At 39.3% G+C, this 13709-nt stretch overlaps 2 protein-coding genes across 2 annotated transcripts in view; one reads left to right on the top strand and one right to left on the bottom strand.

Annotated features, from left to right (window-relative positions):
• Positions 1–7421: 7421 nt before the first annotated feature.
• On the bottom strand, positions 7422–10931 carry LOC139445468 (mitochondrial potassium channel-like). Its single transcript, XM_071226613.1, has 2 exons — positions 10618–10931; positions 7422–9670 (listed from the first exon to the last, which is right to left on the bottom strand). The coding sequence occupies exons 1-2, from the start codon at positions 10828–10830 to the stop codon at positions 8819–8821; spliced, it is 1065 nt and encodes a 354-aa protein (XP_071082714.1). The 5' UTR covers positions 10831–10931; the 3' UTR covers positions 7422–8818.
• A 182-nt stretch (positions 10932–11113) lies between these two features.
• Positions 11114–13709, top strand: part of LOC139444950 (origin recognition complex subunit 5-like) — a 41461-nt gene continuing 38865 nt past the window's right edge. The window contains exon 1 of the mRNA XM_071225970.1: positions 11114–11231. The gene's annotated coding sequence lies outside the window, so the exon portion shown is untranslated. The remainder of the gene's footprint in view (positions 11232–13709) is intronic.

Genomic DNA, 13709 nt, shown 5'->3' with positions numbered 1-13709 from the left:
ACACAATCAGCCGTTTTGTAACCACCTGTTGCTATTTCAGACTGTTTTTCCAAGTATAAGGCCCCGGTGAACTATTCAGTAGAAAAACTAATAAAAGTAGAATCAGTAGAAGTACTAATTCAATAGCAATGGTGTGTATGTACAGACATGTATAGACACGGTTGTACAGTATGTAAATGATGACCTAGTCATGATATAAACTATTTGACGTTACAGTAAACTACAGTTATAACGAACTCAAAGGGACCACCAATTTTAGTTCGTTATAGCCGTAGTCCGTTATATGCATATATACAGCATAACTGCAGCAAATAGTCTGGACAAAAAAAAAGTAAGTTCGTTATATCCGTCAGTTCGTTATAAGCGTGTTCGTTATAACCGTAGTTTACTGTATATGTATTTAGTGTAGTTCATCTTCTGTGACTGCTCATGTGTCTGCATACATATAGATAAGCGTGATCTTCTTTAAAGGCCGACAATAGTCGTCTGAACAGTACACAAAATAAGTCTGTAAATATAAAACCAACCTGATCAAATGCCAACATACCGTATTTCCTATACTAGTATATATATATTAAGGGTCAGTTATAGGGGTAACATGTCCTTTAATGAGGGGACGCGTCAACTACAGCCAATGATTTTCCCCATTATATTTGAATACCATATTTTTTTTTAAAAATATACCGTCCCTTCTCGTCACGGATAACCATTGGAATAGAAGCCGGTCTCTGAAACGGACCGGGTCTTAAGATTAACTGAATTTAATAGTGTCCTGTGGTTTAATATGCTCGTAATAGAGGAAATGCGGTTTGCTTTCACATTTGTTCCCATTACTTGGCCCTTGTCGCATGTATCATTATGACATATTCAAGGTGTTCTGCTGAATAGGACATTCTGGCAATGGCTGATATCGTACCGACACGACGTCACCGAACAAGCCTGGTAATGGCCGCTGAGCATGGATTTTGTTTGTTTGTTTGTTTGTTGTTTAACGTCGCACTCAGTAATATTCCAGCTATATAAATAATCGAGTCTGACCCAGACAGTTCAGTGATCTACATCATGAGCATCGATCCACGCAATTGGGATACGATGACATGCATCAACCAAGTCAGCGAGCCTGACCACCCTATTCGTTAGTCGCCTCTTACGACAAGCATAGTCGCCTTTTATGGCAAGCATGGGTTCCTGAAGACCTATTCTACCCCGGATCTTCACGAGTCAAGTCATTCAACAACACTCTGTTAGCTAACAAATTCAAATTGTATAATCACGATCATGTTTCATATCATTCTAACAACTAAAGAATTTATGATTAACAATTAATTATTCTTTATCACGCAGTTATTACAAGTTAATAACATTAGGAACTGGCCGTTGCTTTCTTGTTTGTGTTTCAACACCGCACTGAGCAGTATTCAAGCTATGTGATGGCTGTCTGTAAGCACAGTCGCCTTTTATGGCAAGCATATTGGTTGCTGAAGACCCTTGAAAACAGTGTCACATTTCAACATATCTTCAAATATCAATGTTGAAACAATGTTGAAACAACCAAATATCAACACTGAAACGCTGTTATGTGCCTGCTTGAATTCCCGCAACATATACTATCACATATAGTACCATGACGGGGGACATCAACAAAGTATGTCAGACAGTGTACCCATGTTGGGAATCGAACCCCGGCCCCAGTCCCGTTTTATAGTTGGCTTAGTCGTTTTGGACTATTTACACAAACAAATGTCACATTATGATGGATGAGTTGTATATTTCACGCAGGTGTTCGCCTGCCTTGTCGCGTGATGTCATGGTTACGAGTTCAACCAATCGGAGCTCACTTCCGCTGCACGAGTTTTTCAAGCGCGTTAATTCAAGACTCCATGAATGGAAGCAGAAGTGACATACATAGTGTATTTAACAACTGCACCGGTACACATCAAATTTATGCCCAAAACTGGTAAGATTTCATTTAGAATCGAGATAAACATCCGCTGCACGAGTTTTTCAAGCGCGTTAATTCAAGACTCCATGAATGGAAGCAGAAGTGACATACATAGTGTATTTAACAACTGCACCGGTACACATCAAATTTATGCCCAAAACTGGTAAGATTTCATTTAGAATCGAGATAAACATGAACTTAGGCGCTTATTGTTATGTTTCTGCTATTTACGCGCTACAGTGAACGTTCTTTTGGAATTTATATGGTTGGTGTCATGCATTGTGAAAGCTATTGTCCCATCTTTCGGGGAAACGTTGCAAATAACGATAGTGCAGGAATATATCATTTAACAATCTGTCTGTGGCCATATGATGTGTAGTTTATTCACAAATTTCTGTTTAGAACCCCTTAGTGAGTGAAGTATGATTCCACACTGCAGTCAACAGCCGGTTAACAGGATGGTCGGATTGAAAGGATGAATATTTCTTTTTCACATTGCAAGTGTTGTATTATGAAGGACATAATGATTGTTGTTAACATGACCGCTACGGACGTCATTTTGAAACTGTTGGGCCAATACTAAACGATTTCTGCGTGTATCATTATGTCAATAGATATTTTCCATGCCCAACAACACATTTGATATTTTCATGTAATTTTTTATATTATAGTTATGGGTTGCCCAGCGAATACAATATTAGCGTCTGATTTCCAAAGATCAATTTAAAAAAGATCACGAATCCTGCTTTCCTGATTCTGTTGGAATCCTTTGCAAGTTTGTGAATTCACTTCAATTATTTCAAACACATACAATACATCGTTTATTTTTGTCTAGGTTCTTAGGTATGGCTGTGGTGTTACTGAGAGCAAAGCATACACTACATTTTTGTATGGTTTGGCATGTGTAAGTGCCTGCATGATAAATTACATTTCCAAAATAGGAATATTAACGCCACAATACTATTCTTATGGTAAAGAGATTTGTTCTTTCCAAAATATTTGTCAATAAACTTAGTAATTATACTTTCTTTGTCGCCTTACTTAAAAAGGGCAGGAATGTTATAATACTGTGTAGAGAGTACTAAGTATTGATTGTATGTGAGGGTTTTGCTAGGAAATATATCGACCTTTGGTGGAAGCCATAATCTCTCCTATAAATTTTGTTTTGATATATAAGTAAACCTCTAAAAGTATTGATTTTTTATTGTCCATCAATATTATCATCAGTACAAACAAGACTGAGTGAGTGAGTATGGTTTTACGCCGTTTTTAGCAATATTCCAGCATTATCAAGGGGGGGGGGGGGGGGGGGGGGGGGGGCACCAGAAATGGGCTTCACACATTGTACCCATGTCTGGAATCGAACCCGGGTCTTCGGCGTGACGAGCGAACGCTTTAACCACTAGGCTACCCGACGGCCCACAAACAAGACTGAAATTAATAGTACATATATAAGGGGCGGTCGGGTAGCCGTGTGGTTAAAGCGTTCGCTCGTCACGCCGAAGACCCGGGTTCGATTCCCGACATGGGTACAATGTGTGAAGCCCATTTATGGTGTTCCCCGCCATGATATTGTTGGAATATTGTCAAAAGCGGCGTAAAACCATACTCATTCTCTCAGTAGTACTTACACGACAGTAGTATTCAACCTATATTATCTTCATTAAGTGGTATCCTCCTTTGTTCTTTTAAGAAGGCTACCTTGCAGTACAGAGGGGCCACATGGTCGATCGCCCTTTAGGAAATATCATTAAGTTTTGTGTATGTGCAAGAGGAGTGATAAAAACACTTAATTGACAAGGAACTACGTCGTCAGTCTTAAATCTATTCAATTCATAGTTTTGTTATTTTGGAGGGATGACATTGTAGATTATGGATCCACTCTCAACTCAATACCGACCAGATGGCGCCTTTACTGGTTGCCTTCCCTTATTAAACCCCAAAAGCAATGGGCGCGTGCATTATACACAAGGGCGATAACTCTCATAACTACGTACAGTAAAGTACGGTTATAACGAACTCAAAGGGACTACTAATTTTAGTTCGTTATAACCGTAGTTCGTTATATATATATATATACATACACACACACACACACACATATATATATATATATATATATATGTATGTATGTATGTGTGTGTATATATATATATATATATATACACACAGCATAACTACAGCAAATAGTCGGGACCAAAAAAGTAAGTTCGTCATATCCGTCAGTTCGTTATAAGCGTGTTCGTTATAACCGTAGTTTACTGTACATAATCGTAGCATGCCTGTGAATGATATACACGATGTGGTCGATGAAGTATTACTAAATATCAACATATGGCGTGAAAACCAAAAGCAGTCTCTCTCAATCACAATGTCATAGTAGGAAAACCGTACCCACAGTCATTATTAACAGGATGCATGTGTAATATAGCACACAAAAGTTTGGTCTAAACACCAACTGGAGTGATAACTCGACCCTATTGTTCCAGTGTAATATGTTTAGGCACTTTTGGCAAAATGTGCACTTCCATGCAAATGTCGATTAATATTGGATGCTCACGTGCAGTTATTATAATTTATTGTCAATTAAATACCTGGACGACCGAGGTGCCTGGACATGGGTTACACACTACAACTGTCCGTGGTCATGTGGGCTCCATTCTGAGAAAGCCATGTTATGCTGGACTTCCCTGTGAAGAATGTGATCAGTAGATATAGGGGTGTATTTTGCTGGTCAGAATGTTCCGAGTAGTGGGGAACGTATAACCTTCCGCATTCATGGTGAAGTGTAGGAATGAGTTGCGGGTGCTGTCCACACCCAATGATACCCCAGTTACCGTAGAAAGGCAGTTGTAGTGTCAGCTGAGGTCGTCTGGAAGCTTGATATCGTGTGAACCGAGCACTAGGCAGGGTAACAACAAGTACCATCTTTTGGAATGACGAAGGCGGGAGTCTAACCACCGACCTTGGGCTCTCCCGGCAGACGCTCTATCCACTGGGCCACGGGTGCAGCCGTGTGGAAGAAAATAACTAGAACTCATTTAGGCATTTTCATAGACAGGCTTTAGCATGGGGACACACATGAGATGTTTCAGCCAGGCATGCGTCACATAGTGATGGATTCCTTTTAGGTAATTTGTTATAAAAATGTACGTAAAAGTTTTGGGGAACAAGAAAACATGAAAGGTGGAAGGAAGATTGTTGAATATGTTTTAATAATGTATCAAGGACTATTGTGGTCAAAACACTTTCCACGTGGTCACTGCACTTAAGGATCAGATCGGGGTTAGGATTGGTCTTCGGCAACAAATGCTTGCCGCGAGAGGCGACTAACGAGAACTGTGGTCAGGTCTTTTGCTGTTAGTTTCAAGTACCAGGTTTAGAGTGAGTGAGTGAGTTGTGTTTAACGCCGCTTTTAACATTATTCCAGTCATATCACGGCGTTCCAGGTTTAGAAGTTTTCTAGTAAATTAACTGATCAAGGTCTTTAACAACGCCCAATATCACACCAATCATAAAGCATGGAGTGGTCATCTACACAATTACATGTGAGGAGACACCCATAAACCTCTCTAACATGACCACACGTTCGTCAATCATTTGAAAAGTCAAATGGAAAATCATCATAATTGGTGGCCTTGTCATGTGCTGCAATTCATTGTTCATAGTCGTGTCCCTTAGGCATACTGGAAATCTGTGCCCTTGGGTTCGAATCCCAGATTTACCCTGATTTCGTTTCTAGTTTTGACAGCTCCATACCTGTACCTATGGGTTCACCAAACTGGTAAAAGTCTACGACCCACAACATAGAAGAAGCTCATACATTGGGATATATAACTGAAACACTGTTCAAACTGATGTTAAACCTCACTCACTCACAAACAACACTTCCCGTGAAGATCAGGGTCTTCAGCAAACCATGCTTGCCGTAAAAGGAGACTTGTTGTAAGAGGCTACTAACAGGATCGGATGGTCAGACTCGCTGACTTGGTTGATGAATGTTATCATATCCCAATTGTGTGGATTGATGTCACTCACTGGATTGTCTGGTCCAGACTCGATTATTTACTGACCACGGTCATAGAGCTGGAAATTGCTGAGTGCAGCGTAAACAACAAACAAAACAAAAACAAACTTTATAGAACAACTAAGACTGATAGTTACATTAGGAACATAGATACCCACATCTAGTGACTGTGCCAGCTGCTTTGTGATCTTAAAATAATTCAGTCTGAACCAGACTCACCCAGAGTAGGAAAATGTGAGCAATGAACCACATCCTTGTGGGATTGAATGCATGTATGTGTATTTGTATGCTTATGCAACCTTTGTATGCTTGTGTATGGTCATATATGATTGTGAATGTTTTAGTTGACCTGAGTACAGTGAGTGAGTGAGTGAATATAGTTTTACGCCGCTTTTAGTGAGGAAAACCAGAAATGGGCTTCACACATTGTACCCATGTCGGGAATCGAACCCGGGTCTTCGGCTTGACGAGCGAACGCTTTTACCACTAGGCTACCCGACCACCCTGACCTGTGTACACTCTTCAGACTTCCCTCTAGACAGACCAACAGCTCCTCCATGTGGAAGGAACTGGGAACAAGCAAGTTAATATTCCTATTTGTGAATCATGCAGGCACTTACAAAAGCCAAACTATACAACAATGTAGTGTATATTTTGCTCCCAGTAACACCATAAGCCTACCTATTAACCTAGACAAAAATAAATAGTCTAAGAATTATTATATCCTGCATGTATCTAACCTGGAAGTGGAATATTCTTATTGTCTCCATTGATTCCTCTGACTGTGTGGACTTTGAAGTCGCAAGGGATTCACATTATCAAACAGTAAATCTGAAAGATCTATCCTCTGTGTACGCAGAATCTCATCTAAACCTACTAGAAAGATATTGGTGTGTATCATAAATATTAAATGTGAATGTGAATAATTAATTTGCTTGTTTTTAAAATTGGTCTGATGCCTTTATGAACTGACATTATTGTAGGCTCTCTTCAGGAGGTTAAAGTACCGTGAACTAATTGTCCCCCTGTGTGACACGTAATTCCTATCATAATGGATGTAACTATCATCAACCAACTCACCGCGGAACATTTTTTTAATAGTGGCTAGTATTGTGCACAACCACCCATAGCGTTGTAAATAATATTGTTATGATAAAATATGTTTGACAAATTTGTTTATAAATATAACTTTGTATTCATGACTCAATTGAATACATATCAACTTGTTCTCGTCACCCTATGGCTGAAATAATGCTGATGCGACGTTACATTTTAACTCACTCACTCACAACATTTCTTTCCTGTTAACATAAAATCATGCAAATCTTTAATCTCTTTTACACTGGAACACTGATTAATTTTGGCACAGCCTCAGAGATGTGGAAGGGGACATAACTTCAGCGGCATTACCTCCCTTTGCCTGCAGCACTTTTTCCAAATAAATGCCAACATATTTCACAGCCGAAACAACTCATCTCCGATTTTATTCAGTAACATATTCTCAACAGGCAATTATCACACAGTAACACGTCACATAAATCACAGACCTTAGTATTCTTCATACCACAAACGGCATAACAATCCATGTAATGCAAATAACTGTTTAAATGTTCTAATTACTTATTTGTCTATTGCTACTTGTGTTATGCTTTTACCATTATTATATTGCAGGTACTGTCTGCTACACCACCATGCAATCTGACATAGAATCAGGTGATGTGCTTTTGAAAACATGCAAGAAATGTGATGTTAGCTCGTAAAATAATAAGGCCCTCAAAAAGCAAAATAATAAACCCTAAGCCCTTAAAAAGAGGCATGGTGCTTATTATCTTTAACCATGCTCCTTCCCTGGCCTTGTCAAGATTTTAGGCCATCTTCCATATTCTTCAATTGACAAAACCTGGATCCATCAAATTAACTCATTGCAAGCAATGTAATAATTAAGACTACTGTAATAATCAGGACTTGTGTCATGAATCAGTTACTCTATAATCAATGTAATTAATGATGTCTAATCTCAGCCACATCCCATACCCTCCTCATTTCATAACCTACATATTACAGAAACAAACACACTCTTACATGCAACATTTTAGCCTCTGAGGACATATAAACAGACATTCTGTTTCTAAGATTCGAAGAACCCAATAAATGAACAATCCAATCATTTCACATAAACAACGCATCTACGTCATTTGATCTATACTTGATGTTATTTAATCCATTACCATTATGGGTTCAAAAACATCTTTTGAAGGATTTGTGAAAATATTACAAATTTCACAATGTTTTTCTTATAATCTCTACTTTGTTTGATTAAAGCAATAAACCGTTCATCAGGATTCTCATCAAGCCACACAAAAGTGATCATCACAAATTCTAGGAGCTGTTTGTGTTTTCAGGATTAGAATCAACTTGTTTGCAAGTCAAAGGTGATGTACTACATATTGGACAAAAGTGTCATATCTTCAGAGCAGAGAAGACCTCCATCCTTTACATCAAATGTCCACATAGATATCTACAGGTTCATCTTGCATGACTAGGCCGCTACATATAATTGAAAAGTTGGGCAGATAAATAAATAAATCTTAAGGTGTTTTTTTTTAGGTGTCTTTGATACACATTTTTCCTATTAGCCTGGGGTTGGTGGGGTAGCCTAGACATTAAGACCCGGGTTCGATTCCCCACATGGACAAGTTCGGCTAGTTTGGCAAGGGTGGAAACTGGACTTTTATAGTCAGTTAACTCATTTGCCTCGGTAAGTTGGTTTTTGCTGGAATATTGCTAAAAGCAGAGTAAAGCCCAACTCACTCATTCACTCCTATAGAACCTAAAAGAACACTGTTACTTCAGCTACCCTTAAAGAAGGACAGGATGATGGGTATCGTGAGAGCAAGGGCACCGTATATAAATGTTGCTGATGCCAGGGAGTTCATCTTCATCTTCCATTCCAGGTTATCCTCAGTTGTCTGAAGAAGTGCCTTCACTTCCGGCCCAACATACACAACACTCGTTCCCTCTTCATCCTTCCGCGACAGGCCAAGTATCTTCTTGATGTCTTTTATTTCTGCATTTAGAAAGGATTCCTGCTTTACCAAAGTTTCCAAAATTTTATCTGTTTGTTCATGGAGGGTGTGTTTATTAGCCATCGGAGCAGGGAGTGTGGCTCTCACAGTGGAGATTCCTTTCTTGTCAATGGCCGATTTTAGATCTGTCAGAAAGCTGTCAAAGGTATCAAACTGGGTTCTTACCGCACTACACAGCTGGAGTGAGAGATCTTTCAACTCCTCGTTACTGGATACAGAAGTGTGTACAATTCCTTTCATCTCTCTCATTCTTAGATAATTATTGACAGTTGACCCAGTGATACCAATAATTGCTCCAATGATTGATCCGATTATTGACCAATATTTTGTTTTCTCTGCCTGAGCTCGTTCCTTCTCGTGACTTTCACGAACTGCAGCACTAAGGAGGGAAAAATACTCTCGTTCCTGTTTTTCTAGGTTTCGTATATCCTCGAGCATCTGGTGCTCTTCTCTTATTATGGAGTGCTCCATTTTGACAATGTCAAGATAACGATCATCAGATTTGTTGGTCTTGTCGAGTTCTGCACTGACTGATTTCAGCCTTGATTGGATTGTTCCAAGCTCTTGTTGTTTTGCTCGCCGTTCTTCTTGAGATGACAAGAATCTATTTTCTCTCTTGAAAAACAAAGAAAAATTACTCAATAATATACTGGAATAAAATATTTCATAATTCACATTGATAAAGAAAATTGGTTCTATTTAGAAAATGACAAAAATATATATTAACTCAAAATCAAAATATATAATGTAGATCAACTTTTAGCAGTTAATGATTATACACTGAACATGATACAACGTCATTTGGCATCCAACTGTGCAGTGCTTAGAACTTATCACATATAATTGTCCAAGCCCAGTCTCCCTCTAAAGGGACAGTATGTTGACAGTTCTGTGTGTTTTTAAATCAGGCATGAAATAATTTCCGAGTGAGATGTCACATGCCTGATTCACGTCTTACACAGTCCGTTCATGTGCTTTTCATCTGTTTCATTTTGGACAAGTCATACACATTTAGATAACATAACTTTCAGTGGTCACTGGAACAGAAAAATGCTCTCGCGGAATAAGGCGAGCACAGCCGAGTAAGCTCAGAGGTTATCGGTTATTCTTTACAAACAAAGCTTCAGAACGTATGACTTCCTGTCCCTATAATTAAGGGGAAAGGATGGCCCAGGCATCTAAGTCACAGTGCAGAGTTTTGTTGTTTTGTATGTTAGGAACCTAATGTAGCAGGGCATGGTATTATTCCATTAATAACATCTAAACTCTTCGGCCATGATGCCAAGGCTTCAGACCTCAAATCTGGTTTGTGGTCCACATCCCATCAGAGGGACTCGGAAATTTCATGGCCACTACACTAATATTATGGGTTTGTCAGATCCATACTCGTGCTTGTTGGTGTCACCAAAATAGAAATGTGTATCTAAATCCTGCATCACTTGAGGCTTTCCACCCATATGAAACTGACACACTGCCATAACTTAGACTAAATGAAATCTAGATAAGTAGATTATTCTAGAAGTTTTGGCACCAGTCGACATGATGAATAACTACATACAAACCTGCAAGACATTGTTCTGCGCTTCCTTAACAAGAGTGAGTCCAACAAAATCTTCATATGTCTCCATCCAGGAGTTTACGAGGCCCTCTACTTTTGTTTGCCCATTTCCACTACCAGTTTGTATGCGGTGCTTCCGCATGCATAAACTTGGTTTACACAGACAGAAACGCCCCGCTGTAAACAGTCTGCCACTTGAAGCACACAGCCGATCCATGAGTGGTTATACTGATAGTATCAGCTATTACAACAGGCTTGTGGTGAAGCGCAACACCTTCGCAATGACTGTAAAGAAGAGTAGTCTGATAAAACAATTCTACAAGCATGACAGCCTGACAAGTAGATGAGAGTTATCCTTCCGTAATATTGTGAAACCCGTTACTGTTTTCGGTTCTTCGTCTTGATTTGTCTGTCATTTGATTCAGCCAATCATATGGTACAATTTTAAAACCGGTTTAGTTTATTGTTTCATAGACGTCGCTGTTGTCAAAATGGCGCTAAAAGTAAAACTTTTTGAGAAACGTGACTGAGAAGGGCACATCATTCCTGCATATTCCCATTTTGACAGAGCTGTATTTCATCAGTGTTTTTATAAGAAGTCTCCTTCAAAGATTCCATGTAAGTTATTATATTCCAGTGGCTGCTTTAATAATTTTGATGTAGACATTGTTCAGATTTCGATACCCCAACTACCAGCTGATTACAGACGGTAACAGTGTGGGTACAGTTGAAATAAGAAAATAGTGATGCAAAGCATCAAAATCTAGCGACAAATAGGTACAACTATATTTATGTAAAGGATCATTAGCCTCAATATGGACTGATTATTCGCTGACCATGTGCTGACGGCAATGCAACCGGTCATCAGCTGATCAGTTGGGTGAGTAAAATGTTAACTTCGGGCATTATTTCAGCCATATAGCGAAGAGTAATGAGCTGGTAATGGGTTATGACCATGATATGGTGTCAAAGAGTATCTGTAAAGGGGCACTAATCTCTGTCTTCTTTCCGTCTCTTTACACTCCCTGCTATGGCTCACTAGCTGCCGTGAGTCACTTTGCTCACCATCTCAACTGATCGTGACAAGTGACAGGGCTACCGTCTATAAGGACAGCTTTACTGAACTTTGAGGCAATACTAATACACATTTAGGAGATAAACCTACTGTGTTTTGAAATTTGATGTAGTCCCACTGTAGAATAGATACCTCTTTATTATAATTTTGAACCGAGCGCTTAAGGGATAATACCTGTAACATTGGTTTGCAACTAAACCAGTGTTCGAAATCAAAAGCGTGTCTTCACCTTTGGCATCTGAACCTAGGGACCCCCAAATCTTTAACTTTCAAAGTGGGATTATGACAAGGAAACCTTGAATTACATGCTTAATTTGTAACAAAGTAAACATGACGCTATAAACGAAGCTTTGACATGACCAGTAACATTAATTATGTGGTTATTGTTTTCTGTCTGTTCGTTTGAACCCAGCTACCATCAATTCATTACGTGCAGAGCATTTGCCTGGTGAACGGAAGGTCTCTTGTTTGATCCCCTGCCTGTGTCATACCAAAAGGTGTTAAAAGATGGTACTTGTTTTTACCCTGCCTGGTACTCATCATTAAGGGGCAAAAACAAGGACTGGTCAGCTTGGAGTTGGTATACTGTGTCTGAGTGGGGTACTCATATTAAACTGCGGCATGGTTTCTCAGTGGACTTGCACAATAAAATCGACATTAGTCCGGAATAGTACAAGCAGCCACACACTCGTGCACACAATGTCGCTATAAGTGCAATTATCTTGGACGCAACATTAAACCCCATTTCACCTCACCTGAATATGACATTTAACCCAAAATTACCTTACAGCTTTGTTTCAATCAGTATAAGACAATGTAGTGGCATTGTGACAAGAGATTTTACTGGAGCTTCTATCAGGAACCAATATTGTGAAAATTAGATCTCATAATATATTCCACTACCGTGCTGACAGCCTGGGTTTAATTCCCCACATGGATATAGTGTTTGGAGCTCATTGGTGGTGCTCCCCTCCCTTATATTGCTACAAGCAGCGTAAGACCCAACTCACACTCACTCACTGTTCTGTGTCGTGAAGATCCGGGCTAGAATAGGTCTTCAGCAACCCATACTTGCTGTAAAAGGTAACTATGCTTGTTGTAAGAGGCGACTAATGGAATCGGGTAGCCAGGCTCGCTGATTTGGTTGATGCATGTAATTGATCATTGCGTGGATAGATGCTCATTATGTCAATCACTAGATTGTCTGATCCAGACTCGATTATTTACAGACCGTCGTCATATCGCTGGAATATTGCTGAGTGCGGCGTTAAACAACAAGCAAACGGACACTGTACTGTGCTCAACCATTCAGACCCTTTTCCTTTTTTGTTGTTGTTGTTTAACACCGCTGTCAACAATATCTTGCTACATAACGGTGTTCTGTACATAATTGAGTTTGGAGCAGACAATCTAGTTATTGATATCAACCAAGTCAGCGAGCCTGACCACCCAATTCCATTAATCGCCTCTTATGACAAACAAGGGTTGCTGAAGACCTTTTCTAACCTGGATCTTCACAGGTTCCCCCTTTCCAAGCCCACTGATTGTGGCAAATTCTACCCTAGTGTAATGCCTGTATCTAGTTTAGTGTTAAGACCAAGGTTTAAATCAATTCCCAATCTTTCGAAATAAACTGCTTAAAATGTCAGAAATGCCTGAAGTGTCATATAATCTTCCTATTTTCACTGCAGCAATAGAGACTACAAGTGTCTTGTCAATATAAGCTTCTTAATGCATCAACTCTTTGATCATTTAGGAACTAAGCCATGTAAAGTCTCTATATTATTATAAATGTGCCTTTCCAGCTTCAGCAATATACAGATTGGTACTAATGTATAAATATTATCTTTTATCGCTGCTCACCTCACTACAAAACACAGGGTCAAGGACTTGAAGGTGAAGAAAATTACACATGTTCCCTTCTTACTTTGCTTGATGAAATGGGGGCAGTGGGGTAGCATAGTGGTTAAAGTGTTTACTAGTCATCCTGAAGACCTGGTTTCAAATCGGATTTAATTCCC

Source organism: Haliotis cracherodii, unplaced genomic scaffold, assembly GCF_022045235.1.
Source record: "Haliotis cracherodii isolate W230 unplaced genomic scaffold, xgHalCrac1.p SCAF_6, whole genome shotgun sequence".
NCBI classification, from domain to species: domain Eukaryota; kingdom Metazoa; phylum Mollusca; class Gastropoda; order Lepetellida; family Haliotidae; genus Haliotis; species Haliotis cracherodii.
The sequence above is the reverse complement of the archived record's forward strand: the minus strand, read 5'-3'. Positions and strand labels throughout refer to the sequence as shown.